The sequence below is a fragment of the Eretmochelys imbricata genome, chromosome 8 (assembly GCF_965152235.1).
Source record: "Eretmochelys imbricata isolate rEreImb1 chromosome 8, rEreImb1.hap1, whole genome shotgun sequence".
Lineage (NCBI taxonomy): Eukaryota > Metazoa > Chordata > Testudines > Cheloniidae > Eretmochelys > Eretmochelys imbricata.
The window spans coordinates 31136283-31154576 of record NC_135579.1 but is presented as its reverse complement, the minus strand read 5'-3'; the positions used below and the strand labels follow the sequence as shown (position 1 = coordinate 31154576).

Below are 18294 nucleotides of genomic sequence, written 5' to 3'. Positions count from 1 at the left end.
AGAAGCGTTTGTGTTACACTGGAACAAACATGTTTTCTTCTCCGGAAAACTCAGGTATGCAAAATATATGGCATGACACAAATCCTGTTTTTCTTACATAAGTAGGCCCATGGACATTAGGTTGCAAGCGAGCCCATAAGACAAGCAGCATTTGTCCCTACCCATGTATTTAAAACTGAAAACATGAAATCTGACTGTAAACATCCCTAAATTTTGTTATTTCCCCCTCTGTTTCTGGATGAATTTTCTGCCCATGGACGTAAAGGCCAAATTCTGTCTTCATACCTGGCTGTATACCCCATTGGGGCATGAAAGGATGGCAGAATTTGGCCAATAGTTTTAGTTACAGGTGAAGACAGGAATAGTGGTTGTCCTTAAAAAAGTACCTCAGCATATGTAGTACTTCCATATATTTACTTAGGGAATATCACAAATACTGAGGTAACGATGGTCTTGTCAAACTTTTGCTCACACCTGCAAAAGCACTTTTGCGTTGGTATAGCTTATACCAGTTCCCCAAATGAAATAAGCTGTACTAAGAAAAGGACTTTTGTGTTTATATAACTGCATCTGCACTAGGACTTTTGCAGATATTAAAATGTCACTAAGAAAATCACACCCCTAAGTGATATTCCTATACAGGTAAAAGTTACTACTGTAGACCAGGCCTAAGACAACTGGCAGTTCTTTAAGGATGGTGATTGAATAGTGCAGGGTAGGAGCTGTGAGTGACAAAGCCCCACAGAGCTCACCTGAAACACCTTCCTGTTCCAGTCCCTGGCCTGTCATGAGTGGAGCTGCTAAAGGTGTGGTGGTTTGTGATATGAGGAAGTCTCCTAGGTAAAAGTTTTGGGGTTCTCACTTTTAGCCGCTAAGGCAGGTTGTAATGTAGGTCTCAGAGATGACTGGCTAACTGACCGTTTCCTCTCTTACACATTCATCTTTTCCTCCTTTGTTGTTTAAACCTCAGTTCCCTCTCTAGGATACAGGGTGTTATTTGCACCGATACTGCTGTAGAAATGGGTATTAAATTGATTGAGAACTGAATTGCTGTAGCCAAGATGGCTGGAAGGCATTGAATTGGACCACTCTGCCCCACTATGGCTGGGGATATTAGAAAGTGTAGCATATGAATTGAAGCCTACCATATTCTGTCCCATTTTGTCAGTAGGCTCAGTGCTGAGTCCCAGAGGCACTGATCGGCTCACTGAGTTAGAGCCATTAACGTACGCGGCCATACTGGAGAGGAAGTTGTTGAGGCAAGGACTGCTGGAAGATGGCGGAGAAGATCTCTTGTCAGGTGAACTGTCAGTTCCAGGTGAGGAGCTTTCCAAGAGATCCTGGTGTTCAGCAGCCTTGGGACTGCCACTTAAGGCACTGTCCTCTGATTTCTCAGACGCAAGAGGTGCTGTGCTGGACCCAATGTCAGACTTCCTTTTCCTCTTCCGACGAAAATTTCCATTGTCAAACATCTTCTCACAGTTTGGGTCCAGAGTCCAGTAATTCCCTTTTCCTGTTAAGAGACCAGCAGATTATAAATATAAAGACATAGACAAAGGCAGCAAAGAGCAGATTCCCTGGGTTTAATCTCAATCTTTCTGCTTCACAAAAAATAATAATAAAAAACAGCAATTGTTTGATACCCTGCAAAGAAGTCCCTGGTCTTCAAGCCCAGCAAAGGCTGAAGCTTTGGGCCAGATCCTCCTCAGTTCTTGCCAAGGTAAAACTTTTAATGAAGTTGATGGGAATTTTACTTGAGTAAAAACTTCAGGACTTCACCCTTTGTGTTGACAGCACAGGGACCAAATTCTTGCAGCCCCGTAGTGTCAGTGGCATAGCATGGATTGCTAGACAGAGCAGGGTTTGCCTCACAGTGACACACACAGTCATTCAGCTGGCTTCAAATATGTCCCAATAGATGTTTCTGGCTAACAATAAATAAAGGAACAGTATTGTCAAAAAATCAGCTGAGAGTCTGAGGACAGGCAAGCACTGATACTATTTCTAGACCAAAAGCTGACTGTTTAAACCAAGCAAAGCAAAGCAAACACAACCCTTCCCCATTTTTGAGAATTGTTGTTGACTCCATAAAGCAAATGAATTTTCCTTGACAATTTCCTTTTGTCTCAATGCATTGTCATTTAATTACTGATTCACATACAATGTGCCAAATGGCTTTTGAATGTCTCTTGCTCAGCTAGACTGCTTGTGTGCTTGTTAAGCCATGTGTGCTCAGCACACTGATCAATATTCAGGAAAAACTACAGCAGAGAAGAATTGGCTTCTGTGCCGGGCATGCTTCATTAGCTACACTGTGGGTCAGAGTCAGATCTCAGTTACATGGGTGTGAATTCCAGAGCAACTCTGCCAAAGTCAGCAGAATTACTCTGGATTTACACTGCGGTGAGACCAGAATCTGGCCTATTGTGTCTCTTTGCAAAATATATACAAGCTTGTGGGGAGCCGGGGGAGTGAGGGAGAGGGATAGGGTGACCAGATAGCAAGTGGGGAAAAAAAAACCCAGGACAGGGAGTGGGGGAGTAATAGGTGCCTATATAAAAGTAAGCCCCAAATATTGGGACTGTCCCTATAAAATTGGGATGTCTGGTCACCCATGAGAGGGAAAATACTTCAAAAATGTACCTGGGTCATCTTCGTCTCTGGGCACTTTCTTAAAGCAATCGTTGAGAGACAAGTTGTGCCGTATGGAGTTCTGCCAACCTGCCTTGCTTTTGTTGTAGAAGGGGAAGTTGTCAGCCACGTACTGGTAGATCTGGCTGAGTGTTAGCCTCTTCTCCGGTGCTCCATGGATGGCCATGGCGATAAGCGCAGAGTAGGAGTAGGGTGGTCTCACCAGCTTCATCAGCTCCTCTTGGGAAGGGAGTGGAAGCCAGCCCAAATCAGTACCCCCCAAACCATGCATGTTAGGCAAGAGCTGCCGTTGCATCCCATAGGACTGAGGGATGAAAGGACTGGTGTTGGATCCTGGCAGGTATGATGGTGGGGTAATGGAGGGTCCATTTAGCCAGAGGTAAGGGTTGGGAGTGGTGTTGTAGTCCCCAGATTCAAAGTTTGTTGGTCGTTGTGGGCTAGGAACGTTTTGTGGATGGAAAAAGTTTTCATAATAGATGTTCATCTCGGGAGGCTCCTGGCCAATACTTGGAAATTGTGGGCTGCAGCGTGGTGGAGAATGTGTCTGCAGATCAAATGAGCTCATAATCTAGCACTAGCAGTCTACCCAGTTACAAGGCACCTGTGTTAGTCCTTGCCCGAGACAGGTGCATCACCTGTGCCCTTCCTCAAGTACTTATGCACCTGTAAATGTTTAGGTTTGTGTTCCTTGCTCCGCCCAGTCTGCCCTGACTGGCTGGAGATTAGAGAGAGATCCTTTTTGGAATGTTGGCAATCCAGGCCAGTAATTTATGTCACATCAACCAAATTTGAAAGTTACACCTGTTTATTTTTGTAAATGAATGGAGGAATTTTCCACTAATATGACTGACACACAAAAGTTTAAGGTGCTTTGAAGTTAAAGCTCATAACCCAAAGTAAGAGCCCACCTTCTACTAACCTTTTACAATACAATATTAGCTTGTAGTGTCTCTCTTTTAAAGGGCAACCATTATGTCCAGTGGCGAGTAGAACTCTAAAATGCAAAAGGCATTTTCACTGTGCAGTAAACACTAGCTACAGCATACAAGGTGCTCTTTGCCTTTTGACAGGTTTCAGAGTAGCAGCCGTGTTAGTCTGTAAGCTTATGCTCAAATAAATTTGTTAGTCTCTAAGGTGCCACAAGTCCTCCTTTTCTTTCTTTGCCTTTGTAATTTTAAGTTTTAACTGCACACTACTATACAATTCCCTCTAGATTTACAGGCACTCAGAAAACTACTACCAGATTCTTCAAATGCTTGCTCATGTGAGTAGTCTCACTCAGTTCAGTGGGAGTACTCACTTAAGTAAAAACTACTCAAACCTTGTGCTATAGCTGCCCCGAGGTGAACAGTGGTTGGAAGTAATATTTGCTGCTTCCTCCATAACACTACCTTCTCTGGCCTGATTCTGCAAGCTGAACTGCATGGGGTCAAGGATCTGCCCTGTGTGGATCAGGGGTTGTCCGATCTGGAGATCATCTGCCTTTAGAACCCCCTTAACAGAAATTCCAGGAAGGAGAGAGAGACTTTTCAACAAAGCTCCCATTACATCATACATTTAAAGAGCTTTATTTAGAACTCTATAAATAGAACTGGTCCCTTAAAATCAGAAATTGTTTAAAAAAAAAAAAAACTAAATTGGCAGCTTGTATGTGCAAAGGAGGAAGAACAGAGGTGCAACCCCCAAACTCTTTTGCCAGCTTGCAGCTAGCCCTTAGATTGTTAAATCGTTTGCTTAGGGGTTAAAACCCCAAGTGTACTTTCTCTCCAGGGACTAAGCAATAAATAAGATTTTGATTTTTTTTTCTTATCTCTAAATGTATTCATCAATACCTGGCAGAAACCTGCCCACATTCTTTGGAAATATAGTCCTCCTGAGTAATGCATGTATTACTTGATTGATTCCAAGACATGTGAAAGTCCTTATTAATGAAAGAACATATTTAAAGCATGCTGTGTTAAGATGACTTTTAGATGGCACAGTGCTCATGTGATTAATGACAAATCTGGCCTTTTCACATTTGGTTTCTAATTCCTGGCTCTGCCACAGGTACGTTGTGTGACTCTGGCCAAGTTACTTAAGTTACTGTGCCTCCGTTTCCTCATAAGGGTGTTGGGAAGTTTCACGAGTGTAATGCTTGTAATGTGCTTTGAAATGCTTGGATGGCAGTGAATAGAGAAGCTCAGAGTGCGAGCTGAAGAATACAGGAATACACAATAATGCAGGGCAAACCAAACTTCCAGTCCAGCAGCATCACTTATTTTTGAATGGGCCTATTATTTTACTTGCTTACACTGTTGGCCTTTATTTTTAAGCCATTTCCAATAGGAGCAAGCGTTGACACACAAGTCCATATTGTGATTTGAACAGTTGCATTGACACTTGCCAGGGGGATAAAAAGTCATAAAAACATGGGACAGGCCACACAAAACAGGCAAACTTTCACCGCAGATATGAGGTAGTCCTCAGACTTTCCTATATGGCTGGCAGTACACAAGAGGAGTTGGCTGAATTTAAAAACAAACAGCCAGCCATTTTCAGTGAGGGGGAAAAAAGTGAACGCTTACCCTCATGAATTATATGTTCCTAAAGTTAACTAGCAACAAATCTTCAGTTTGTGAGAATCCTAATATACCCCTGGTAAAACCCTGAGAAAAATTGCTTGCAAGTTTCCTGGTGAAACCAGTAATGTGTATGTGTATATATATTAGAAGTCCTTCTGCAATCCCACAAATTTTATCCTACAAACAATCCTTACTCACACAAATGAACGCTGGAAAAAGGTCTGCTTGTACGAGTGCCACTTTAAAAACTAATCAATGCTTAAGATCTAGTGTGAAATAGATGGAAAATGTTAGACCCTACAAACTAATTACCCTATGGCCACAAAATATGTGAAGAATTTGCTAATTCTTTATTACTGTGCCTGCATGCAGGACTTGAAACGTTTTGGGTTTTTCATTTCAGGTAGTAAAAGTTCAGCCTGCTGCACTTTGGGCTGTGATGAGCAGTTTCTAATTGCTTATTCCCTGGAGTGTTGTGTGCTTATTAACAGTTAAAATACACGGAAATGAGGCTTTGGCATATACATGCTTTGAAAGGATGCCAGGCTTTGCAAGAAAAGAAAAAAGTCACTTGTGCAACCAGAGACTCAAGGAGGTTGTAAAACTTTCAGTGAACCAAGCTGTATGAAGTTGCAAGGCAGTGCACTGTTGCACGGTCAGAACCCCAGCGGGCTGCAGCTGGCTGAGAATGTATCTTGCCCGTGAGCTTAACCTGATATGACGTGTGAGCAAGCAAGTGAAGTATCACAGTGTCCAAAGCAAATACAGTAAAAGCCTGATGAGAGGCGAAAGACTCTCCTGGCTGTCCTGTAACACTAAGGCAATGCCTATACAGCAGACTTCTGCTGGCATAACTATATCATGTGTGATGAGAGGTGATCTCTGACTAAAATAGCTGTGGCGGCAAAGCGCTTCTAGCATAGATGCAATTATCCTGGCAAAGTTGTGCCTTTATTGGTAAGGCTTCTTTCATTTGTGGGTATGTGCTATAAGCTAGACCAGAAGTGCTTTGCTGGTATAGCATACCAACACCCATCAAGAGCTCCTCATGTACACATGGCCTTAGAGTTACAGCATTGTTGGTGTTGATTCTAAAAATCACAGTGCGCTAAGCTTTAATGCAGAGTCTCAGGTTAACATGTCGTGTTTCGCATAACTAGTGTTTTCTTACTAGTAGGATATACTTGATTGTCTAAACCCTATTTAACTGAAAGTCCTGGCCAACCAACGGTTGTGCTCTGGAGGGGTTGTGCTTGGAAGCTTCACTCTTCTGCTATCTTAAATGACACTCTTAACTTCTGCTGGGCTAAAGCTAAGCTCCTGTAGAGCAGCTACATTCCCCAGGACTGCAGCTCAGCTCCTGCCACGCTCCTCTCATCCTGCCAAACTTTAGTGCTCTGCCAGTCCAAAGCTTCCCAACACCCCCCTTTTGCTGACTAGGCTGGCCTGTAACTAACACCCCTGATTATCTGAACTCCTGATGGTGCTAAGAAATGGCATATTTCCCCAAGCTGCCTTAAAACTGGGATTCTTATATACAGGGCATTTCAGCCTGAAGCTCTACATTCAGTACCACTGAAATGCAGCCACTGCTGGGGTGGATAACGTGCCTGCAGTCTGAGGCAATCTGAAGCATGAACATGTGCACTACTATTGTTAGCTCCGCAGCACAAACCCTGCAACATGAGTCAGTCAACGCTGGCTCTGAGACTCACTGCCATCGGTAATTTTTTTGCTGTGTAGACATACCCTTAGCTAATATTCATATCTCAATACTAGCTTAAGTGATTGCATGTAACAGGAGCTTAGTTAACCCAACTTGGAATTGAGCAGTTTAGGCCAATGCGTCTTTTAAAAATGATTAAATATAGTGATGGAAATATGCCAAAGTTGAAGGAATGCATATTCAGGCTGTCTCAGTTTCCACATAAAGAAATATATTGCAGCTAACCCCAAGCATGGTTTATCATCACCTCTCAGTGCTCTGTTAAAGAATGAAATTGCAAAGGCTACAAAATACGACCACTGAAGAAAGATGTGTGAAAAGAAAGAACAAAACAACTTGCAATTCAGTGTACCATGCCATCCAGCATTTTCCAGATGCATTTAGGGACTCCTTTCACTCTAGAAGGCACTTACCTAGAATATAATATCCCTCCATACTGTGTCATCATCTAAAGACAACTCCCTGATATACAGCTGCATACTTTTTCCTTTGTTTGGGAATAGCATTCCACTAATCGTCCAACAAGTATCTACACGAGGGAAACATATTAGACCATCAAAGGAAAACTAGCAAGAGATCACCAAAGAAAACACTTGCACCTCAAGGTCATTGCAAATCATCAAAGACTTGGTGAATGTAAAATAAAATACCACAGATGAAGAACCCTGAAAACATTATTCCGAGAAATGCATGTGTTGAAAAATGAAATTCATGGCGCATGCAGTAATCCCTGGGTCTGTGCTATTAATGCTGCAAAGCTAGCGGCTCAGGGCCTCATGCTGGTTGCTTCTTGATCCCATTAGATCAGTTGGATTTAGGAATGGAACTGTACTCAGTTCCATGGGGAAGAGAAAACTCGTTTTCCAGGTACACGAGATTCTACAAGGAGGTCCCATGAGGATTTTCCTCTTTCTGATGGGTATAATCTAAGATCTCTTAATTAGAAGGAATTAATGTGCATATCGAATATTCTACTCCATCATACTTTGACAGCCTTAATGTGACTGTCACCTCCAAAAAGGGGAAACGATTGCCTGTTTCAGAATATTTGATCACGCTTGTACTCCTGCCACTCTCAATATTTGTTGACTACCCAGACGAGCAGTGCATTTGTGTGAATATTAACTGTGTTGCCTGAGTAAATTAATCTGTACACATCTTCATTCTTAGCCAGAAATCCTTCAAGGTGGTTTAAACTGCCTTATGTTTTTTTTATTAGTTTTATATAGCAAGGTTTAGAGAGAGAAGAAAAATCCAGTGGTAATTTTATTGCCACCACAAGCAACTCTCTTACGCTAACTGTAATAATTACAGGTTTGTATTGTCAGGGCATTTGCCATGCATGTAAATTTAAAATAAAACAAAACCCCCCAAAAACGTAAATGGAACTCTCATTCTAAAATGCCGCAAAATAGTTGCATGCACTTAGAACAAATACAAGCAAATTATTTGCCAAATGCTGTGGCGCTGCAGACAGAACGTAAGAAAAGTAGAACTTTAATTGCTTGCTTTAATACAAGGGGTGGCTAATATTGCAGCTAAATATTACCCTCTAGTGGCAATGTCTGAAAATGTATTGAAGTAAATTGCACTTCAGTCAGACTTTACTCAGGCAAGTCGTCCAACCTGAGTAGTATTGTGCATGTGCATCATTGTAGGACTGAGCCCTTTATAACCAGCAATCCGGTGTTAGTAAACTTTTCCAGCTGTTCTTGATGCCAGGTCATAAGTCCAGTATTTGTTTTAAAATTCTGGGCAGAGCTGTGTGTGTGTGTGTCTGTGTGTGTGTTTGGAGACTACAACCTTTTTTCTTCCTTGCCTGTGTCACTTAACTTCTCTCTGCCTTAGCTGTTGTTCATTTCTACGAGTATTTACTTAACTCCATAAGGAGTTTTAAGTTACAGCTTGTATAAAAGATTCTACACAAGCTCGGCTCAGCCAGTGCTGATGCACATGCCTAGTGCAATTGAAGTCATGTGCATAAAGGTACTCCCCTACCTAAGGACTTATAGAATCAGGACATAATTGTATCATTGAATTGTATATAAAATGCAACTCCATCAGTCAGAAAAGTGATCTCTTTTCTCTACCACCTGCTACCTTCTGAACTACAAATATTATGGAAATAAACAGTCACTTGCTCTACCAGACATTCTGAGAATAACCTTCCCTAAAGGCTTATTTACAAGTTGCAGGCCACAGAAATTAAACAGACTAGCATGGGCTAGGAGATTTGAGTTATAATCCAGCATGATGCATCCAATGAAGTGAGCTGTAGCTCACGAAAGCTTAAGCTCAAATAAATTTGTTAGTGTCTAAGTTGCCACAAGTCCTCCTTTTCTTTTTGCGAATCCAGCACTGAGTCACATTCCCTCAGTGGCCTTGGGATAGTCCCTTCTGTTTTTGGTTTTAAGCAGAGGTAATGGTTTGACTGGGAGAACAGATACCTCCTTGCTTTCTAAATGTTGTCTGGCCAGAGAAGGTAAAACCCCCCACTTTGGGATAGACCATCCTATTAATACTGTTTCACAGAGACTAACTCACCTTTGTCCTGATGGGCCTGAGGGAGCTCAGCTCTACCCTCCTTCCTGCCTATTAACTGCCTGGGGATATAGAATGCAACAGATGAGAGAATCTATAGGGGGGTGAAGCTTGGGAGTTTGGGGGGGCTCTCATTCTTCCCACCAGTAGGCAAAGCAGCCCTGCGAGAACAGTTCTTCATGCTGGAAGCCTCTTATCTGCCTTCTTTCTACTACAGGAAGATGTGCCCTTGCTGGTCCTGCTGCCTCCCCTCCTTCCAGGGGCCTGAGGGGAAAGGAGAAGCCTGCTGCTTCTCTCCCCTCCACAGGTGAAGGGAAACTTCTCCGGTAGCCAGAACCTAGAGGAAAGAGAAGGTCCTTGTCAGCTCTCCCTCCCTGTCTTAAGCTCCATAGTCACTAGCCAGGGGAGAGCCCAAAGCCCCTTCCCTTGCACTGCTCCTCACTTTGCACTCCCACATACTCGTTAATTTGGCTGGCTATGGGCCTTACGGACACATATATTCCTTTGTCCCATTCTCTTCCCCGTGCCCTCCCCACCACATGCTGTCACTTCACCACAGGGCATCAACCCCAATAACAACCTACCAGCAGCCAAACTGGTAAGCTCCTACACCCTATGTTGTTCATGTTAACATGCAAGCAAATGAGGTGCTTTTGATTGTACATACCCAGCTATGTACCAAATATGGAGATACCTGATTAGCATGTAGATTTTGGATATCTGTGTTTATAAGTGAGGTGTGCACAACTTTATGTATGTGACAGCATGTACCTAACTCTAGATTCTGACCTTAAAGCTCAGGAAATCTTTTGCAAAGATACTATACATACAGTACAGCCCCAGCTTAGTAGAAAACAACCCCCCTTCCTTGTGTGTGAAAGACAATTCATGGCACACTGTGGCTCAGTGCTGGCTGCCTCCTGGAAAAAGATTAAACTGCAAGGGACATTAGTGATGATTCTGTCCAAAGAGCAACTGGATTAAACCATTCTATTTGCTCCAGTCAAGAATTCAGGCTAGCTTTCGCCCAGAATTATCAAGAATATAAAAGCCGTGACTTATTCCAGCTCTGTTTGCTGAGCAGTTATTCTTTTAAAGTGTTAATCTTTAGCACATTCGGTGTCACGTTAGTAAATCAGAGTACAATATTGTAACAGCCTGAGTCAATAGAGAACAGAACAGCCTCTCTTTTTATTATAGAGGAGCAAATACTGTAACACTGCTATCCTGTAGAGCTCTGGGATGATGGGAGGCAAGGTTAGACTTCCAGGTCAGGTGACGTTGTGCAATTTTCATTTTAGAAATGCTTGCTAAAGTAGTCCAGGGCCTCTCAAGAGACAACTCAGTTTTGAAAGGCAAAGAATAAATAAATAAATACCTGTGGCAGCGGCTGGCTTTGTGCTTACTTTATGAAGGCTGACAGGTTTCTGGGAAGGGGAAGGAAGTTTGTTGGAAAGAGATTCCCCACCACCACCCCATTTCATCCAATTTGAAAAGGAGCCCTTGAATGATTTGTTCAAACAAGTTTAGGGAGGAGAAAATTATATTTTGCTTGAAATTAACTTGGTCTAAGTAGAAAAGGTCATGTGTTTGTAAGGGAGATAAATTAGCTGCCCTGATGCCTCCATTCCCATTTCCTGAAGAATATGTTTGTGTTTTAAATTGAATATCCCAGTCCTGTTTTGCATTAATCTCAGAAGTTTGTTTTCAGTTCTCCTTCCTTAAGGGCCACTGAAATCAATGGAAAGACACCCATTGAGTTCAATGAACTTTGGATCAGTTTCTAAGGAAGAAACGTCCCTTGTTGATTCCAGCGTGGCTGGAGTTGGAATAAAGAGAGAGGGATTTAGCTGTCATGAAACTACCTCAAGCCCCTGGAGGGAAAAGATCTGCAACTAAATGGGAAGGGCATGTGAGGACATCTCTCCAAGGAGTGCTGATGGGGTGGCTTCCGTACAAATCTTGGACCTCAGACCATTGTAAATAAACAATCAAATTTCAAACAAAGCCTCGTTCCCCAGCCCCACCACGTTATTTTACCTACCCCTTCAACTACCTCTCTCATTTAAATGAATGGGAGAAACACTCCCTCTATCTTCACTGAAGCTAACTTCCTGTCTTCTCGGGGAGAGGAGGGGGCAGCCTCCATGCAGGAGTCTGTACTTAAACACTGGTGAATTAGCAAGACAGTCAAGGTTATTTTTTTAAAGCTGTTGCCATCCCTTTTGACAGACTGATTCCAAACAGTGAAATGTTACTTTGGATTTCTTCTAAGCATCCAGCAAATAGTTCCTCCTCCAACACTGACCCCCTGCTGGTGCAACACAAGACCTGGTGTCTCCACTGGGGAGCAGCCCTCCTCCGGACATCTGCATACTGTAATTATCTGAGCTTATCATAGTTGGAAGCACAGATTTACCTTGTTTGGTGCAGTGGATGTAGACCCCCCCCTGTGACAAAGGGGTCACCTCCAGGCACTACCCCAGTTACCAGCCACCACTTGCTGTACTGGGGCTTTTCCCAAGTGTACACTAACCTTTAGTGTTGATCTGAGTAAGAAAGTCCTGTTCAAATCAGCATATGCATATCCACCTGGGACCCTTGGACTTCCCACCATCACCCTAATCTTGCCATCTCACAGGAAGCCATGGCAGGATCAAGGTCCAGTAGGGCGTGGCAGGGATAGGGGCTGACTTGTCTGTCTTTCACCACCACCTGCTGTTGCATGACCCAGCTGTTGTTAGACATTCCCTGAGGCATTTTACCAGTGGGGCAAGGTGGAAGCAAGCCGTACTCAGCTTCTGTAGTTTTTGCTGTTGAACAAACGTGCACAAACAGATTAAGCAAAAAGAAAAGGAGTACTTGTGGCACCTTAGAGACTAACCAATTTATTTGAGCATGAACTTTCGTGAGCTACAGCTCACTTCATCAGATGCATACCGTGGAAACTGCAGCAGACTTTATATATACACAGAGAATATGAAACAATACCTCCTCCCACCCCACTGTCCTGCTGGTAATAGCTTATCTAAAGTAATCGTCAGGTTAGGCCATTTCCAGCACAAATCCAGGTTTTCTCACCCTCCACCCCCCCACACAAATTCACTCTCCTGCTGGTGATTGCCCATCCAAAGTGACAACTCTTTACACAATGTGCATGATAATGAAGTTAGGCCATTTCCTGCACAAATCCAGGTTCTCTCACTCCCTCACCCCCCTCCAAAAACCACCCCCATACACACACAGACTCACTCTCCTGCTGGTAATAGCTCGTCCAAACTGACCACTCTCCAAGTTTAAATCCAAGTTAAACCAGAACATCTGGGGGGGGGGGGGTAGGAAAAAACAAGAGGAAATAGGCTACCTTGCATAATGACTTAGCCACTCCCAGTCTCTATTTAAGCCTAAATTAATAGTATCCAATTTGTAAATGAATTCCAATTCAGCAGTTTCTCGCTGGAGTCTGGATTTGAAGTTTTTTTGTTTTAAGATAGCGACCTTCATGTCTGTGATTGCGTGACCAGAGAGATTGAAGTGTTCTCCGACTGGTTTATGAATGTTATAATTCTTGACATCTGATTTGTGTCCATTTATTCTTTTACGTAGAGACTGTGTGGGGGGGTGGAGGGTGAGAAAACCTGGATTTGTGCTGGAAATGGCCTAACCTGACAATTACTTTAGATAAGCTATTACCAGCAGGACAGTGGGGTGGGAGGAGGTATTGTTTCATATTCTCTGTGTATATATAAAGTCTGCTGCAGTTTCCACGGTATGCATCTGATGAAGTGAGCTGTAGCTCACGAAAGCTCATGCTCAAATAAATTGGTTAGTCTCTAAGGTGCCACAAGTACTCCTTTTCTTTTTGCGAATACAGACTAACACGGCTGTTACTCTGAAACAGATTAAGGTAGATCAAGTATGCTCTGTATTGTCCACATGATTGAGGATGCTCAAGAGCTTTCTTCAGTGCTGTCCAGAGTTATTCACGGCGTGGGGAGCGGAAGGTTCTCAGATAGAAGAAGAGAAGGTCCTGTGGCTGAAGCTTTGAGCTGGGACTCAGAGTTTAGGGTTCAGTTGCTGGATCTGCTACAGACTGCTCCCTGCATGATCTTGGGCAACTCACAATCATTTTTGCCTCAGTTCCACATCTGTCAAAGAAGAGTAATAATGCTCCTCCTCCCCACATCTCCTCCCTTGTCCTGTCCAGTAAAGTGGTTGGATATTTGGGAGGGGAGAGCTTTGTGTTTGCACAGTGCTGGGCACAACCGAGATCAGGGCCACAGTGTGTTCAGCATGGTGCAAACACACAGCAAAGAAACACTTCCTGCCCCAAACAGCTGACAACCTAAATTGCACCCCACCTCCCCCAGCGTCTTTTCCCTGTTTTCTGCCCTTTTTTTCTATCATAAATTTACTACGAATTAAAAAGAAAAAAGAGGGACTGAGAAAACAGGGAAAAGACCATGGGGTTAAATAAGCAAACCAGCAGGAAAGAGAAAAGGCAGCTTAACAGAGAAAGGTTGGAGAGGGGAAAGGGCCAGCACACCTGAACTAAGCGGGCAACAAAGGTCAGAGGCACAGACAGGAGAGAATCTGTCCTGCTACTAGCAGTTCTTTTCATCAGCCCCTAAGAGGAGAGATGAGGTTACACCTGACCTTTGGGGGCACACATGCAGCTTTGACTGATTTCAAATGGCAGGATTTGGTCCCTTATCTCCAGCAAGAGCCAATTCAGGCAGCACAGGAAAACCTGCAAATGCAAACTCAAGTAGAGGAAAGGGGCACAGCCTTTGAATCCCAGTACAGCGTGTTGATTCCATTGGTAGCATTTCAAGCGTTTTTGTAATATGACACAAAAGCATTCAACTGTCTATTCGTTCCTTGTTTTCCCAAAAACTAGACCCAGAGTCCAGGCGGGCTCATTGGCTCTTGCCGGCTCAGCTTGGAACCTGCTCACCAGCCAATTTTAACAGTGATGCCTACGAGCACTAAAGAGGGGTCCTGGCTGCAGCAATTGGTGACAAAACCTCCACCTCACTGTTTTTTCTCATTGCTGACATTTGGATTAAAGCAGGTTGCCCAGCTTCTTCACTGTCAACCTGCTTGTATTGGCACTTGTGGGCATGTACTTGCCTCTGTGTTTCAAAGTACAACACTGGAAAGGCAGAGGACTATTCCCTTCTGTTGAGTCTAGGGGGGCGGGGGAGGGTCTGTTCTCTACATAATACCCAATATGCAGCCAGATTACTTGGCCAATAAGAGTAAACACGCAAGAGCCCTGCTAGACCATATTGCAGGCACTTCAAGCCTTATACCCTGCTTTAATTACAGTTCATGAATTGTATTAGCAATGGGTGCAGGAAAATCTGCTAACACTGTATACAGAGCTGCTTTATTTTGTCACCAAAGTTACTGGCAGACTGGCGAGCTTGGCTTGTTTAGCCTAGAAAAAGAAGGCTGAGAGGGGATATTATTGCTCTCTGTAGCTACATTAGTGGGAGAAGGTAACTACTAGGGAGGGTGAAGAGCTATTTAAGATAGACAACAATGCTGGCACAAAAAACCCGATGTAAACTGGCCATGAAGAAATTCAGACTGGAAATTCGAAGAATGGCTTTAATGATCAGAGGGGTAAAGTTCTGGAACTGTCTCCCAATAGGAGTTGTGGGGGCAAACAACTTTGAGAGAGAGCTGGCAGATTTATGAGTGCAGCTGTATGTCAGGGTTGCATGTGGTGGTGGTGGGGCAGGGCTCAATAGCCCTGAGGATTATGTGGTTTACATCTTATTTTCCTAAAACTCATGCTTTAGGATTTCAGCTCCCCATCAGCACAGGGCAGGAAGGAATCTATTCCGCTCCCCCATGTATTCTGGAGGGATTTTTTTTTATATGCTTCCTCTGAAGCATCAGGGATGGCTACAGCTGGAGATAGGATGTTGGACGTGGAGGGCCAGTGCTCAGAGGTGGCACTGAGCAGTCTCCCTCAGGTGCTTGGTTTGCTGGTTTTTGCTCACATGCTCAGAGTCTGATTGCCATATATGGGGGCCAGGAAGGCACTTCCCCCCACCTCCATGTGGCAGTGACCTTTGGGTGGTTTTTTTGTCTTCCTCTGCAGTGAGAGGGTATGGTCACTTTCCGAGATCATCTGTGTGTATATCTCAAACATTTCCCTGCTGTTGCAGGGACCTCGATCCTTCCTACTTTCTCAGCCCCATGACACCACAGTCTAGCCTCTTGAGAGGCTGAAATACTTTGGTCTAATTTCTGTTGTTGGGTTTAGTGTGGGCGTGCTGGGTGATGTTGTATGGTCGGACTGGATGACCTGGTAGGCCCTTCTGGCCCTAAACTCTATGAATGCCAAATTGGTACTGTTTAGAAAAAGAAAAAATTTAAATGTCTACTGGGGTGAAAATCCACCAAGTGCAGATGGCCAATGTACTCCATTTAAGACTCATGGTGGGGTTGTATTTGGGGTGAGGGACTGGGGAAGAGGCTACGGGCTCCATTGTTCTAAGGAGTGAGGAAAAGAGAAGGTAGCTGCCATGCTATTCCACTAGAATAACAGCTTTGCAGTCTGGCCCAAGTCAGGGGTGGATTTCTGCTCCGCAAACTCTCTGCACTTTACCTCATAAAGCCCAGTGACTTGGACTTTGAGTGAATTTTCCCCAGCACAATATGCTAGAGGCTCATTTTGCCTGTGACGGGAATGGCACTAATCAGTACTGATTTACATTTTAAAATAGCAGTTGCCAGATGGCCACACTTATCCCAGGATGTCCCCTATTGTTCGCACCATGTCATTTACTTGTACTAAATGTTAGGTGTCTCTGTTATGTCTGTATACTTATGTATGGCTGAAACGTCATTTCCAAATGCAGCATACCTTTACAATTCCAGTTAGCTGTGACTTAGTTCACGTTGGTTAGTGTCCTTCAACCAGCACTCAGAGCTGAACCCCAATGATTTTAGGCCTGAGACAGAGCCAAAATCCAAGGCCTGTTTGGCAAAGATGGCAAAAATCTGTGAAACTGGACAATTGGGACATTTATGCTCTTCTGTGTCAAAACTGCATAATACTACAATCCATCTAAAATTAAACCAAATGCTTAGCAGCCTTGAACTACAACTGAATCCTGGCCTAAACCCATTCCCAACCCTACTGAAGTTCAAGATGAATGCCACACCCCTAAACCAAATTAAAATTTTTATTAAAGCTAATGTTAAAAAACTTATGTAATACATAGGTTGAGAGAAGAGTGTCTGTACATCTGGGTATAGTGCTTAGATAAATACAGAGTTTGTTTTTAAAAGTCATATGATACACAGAGTACGTAATCCTCAATAACCCAAATGTAGGTGAATACACTAACCCTAAACCAAAGCCTAACCAGAATCTTGCACTTCTCACTAAACACTCAGTGGAACCCCAAACTCCATCCGGCTCCAAACCTGCCTAGGCTATTTGTTTCTAGTCTCTTCCATTCCCCTCAGCTCTTCTGCAAATTTCTGATTTTTTTCCTTTTAAATCACAGTGGTTTTGTGATAGCCTACCTAGTTATTGATTTAATTAAAGCTCTCATACCCAGCTTTTCTTAGGTGAAAGAGCTGCAGCCTTACCTCAGGAGGCCCTTTGAGAACAAACACTAACATACACTGCAAGACAATGAGCAAAGGCAGTGTCCTGTTAACTGGTATCTACGGATGCTCAATAACCCCTCCCCGCCACCCCAAAAAAACCCAGAATTTTGCTTTTAAAGATGTTATTTACGTTGTGGCAATGGACACTAAAATGAATACCTGTGTGCCTAAAGCTGCATTTATCCCATCAGTGTTTATTTAATTCATCTTCACAGAGCATAAAACAAGTAATGCCTTAAGCTAGGACGATGTTCAAATACGTACCCTACTCTTTTCACCTTCCTATTCGTTCTTCCCTCTCTTTCACACACATACACAGAGCAGCCTATTAGAGTGAATTGGTTCTTTTTGGGAACATTCTGTTCCCTCTCTTTGTCCCTCACTCAGATACAGTGCTGCACGGTAGCTCTGTACAGTAGAGCTAGGCAAACACAGCTAAACTATAGTGCAAATACTCTTGCTGATAAAGAATGAATTGGCTACGGCTGGCAGCCTTTTGGTTTTGCTGTCTGTGATGGTTTTACTTGCAGGACTGTTAGCACAAACAGCAAATATTGGAGAATTCTCACATAATCCAAATGTTCATTATTTCAATAATGAATATATTTGAGAAAACAGTTTCTCACTGACTTGTGTCAGAAAGAGGCTATATTCATTAGATAATTTATTCATGCTGCATGTAAGTGTTTGTTTACATAATAAAGTGGTTTTAAAAAATAAGGGAGTCCTTCCACTGAGTTTTGCAGTAAGCAAGGAGTGATTGAGTGATTTTCCCCCTTACCTATAACAAACCAAAACCATGGCAAGGGTGGGTTCCCCCTACCCCATCCCACATAACACATTTTATTTAATCAGCACACACCTTCCTAGATAGTTGTGTGGAACAAATAGGAACAATAATAGAGGAAAATGAAAATTTCATAAGAGAAGTTTATGGAAAAAACTTTTAAGCAGCCTAATTTATTCTGTGTTTGAGACAACTGCATTTCCCTTTAAAAAACAGGTAATAATAAGATAGTGCGATGCTGAACTGCACTGCAGGCTAGTTTCATTGCAACAAAGAATCATCTTTGAACTCTATCGCATGAGTGTCAGAGGCAGAAAATCAATTACATTTGGAAAGAATGGGACTCGGAGTTGCAGAGTTCCTGCTGTTGTCAGTAAGAAACTATT

The 18294-nt window shown here is 43.1% G+C and overlaps 1 protein-coding gene across 2 annotated transcripts; it reads right to left on the bottom strand.

Moving 5' to 3' along the window:
• Positions 1 to 959: 959 nt before the first annotated feature.
• On the bottom strand, positions 960 to 3217 carry FOXI1 (forkhead box I1). Of its 2 annotated transcripts, none has more exons than XM_077825009.1 (2): positions 2631 to 3217; positions 960 to 1239 (listed from the first exon to the last, which is right to left on the bottom strand). In XM_077825009.1, the coding sequence occupies exons 1-2, from the start codon at positions 3215 to 3217 to the stop codon at positions 960 to 962; spliced, it is 867 nt and encodes a 288-aa protein (XP_077681135.1). The 2 variants fall into 2 exon arrangements, with proteins under 2 accessions (XP_077681135.1, XP_077681134.1); XM_077825008.1 differs by having other exon boundaries at positions 960 to 1513; positions 2644 to 3217.
• Positions 3218 to 18294: the final 15077 nt, after the last annotated feature.

What these genes read in the sequence shown, in the direction of transcription:
- FOXI1 (XM_077825008.1), bottom strand. Translation starts at nt 3,217, where the DNA reads ATGAGCTCATTTGATCTGCAGACACATTCTCCACCACGCTGCAGCCCA. An exon ending in CAGAGACGAAGATGACCCAG is followed by an intron (nt 1,514 to 2,643) that starts GTACATTTTTGA and finishes GTCTCTTAACAG; the next exon opens with GAAAAGGGAATTACTGGACT.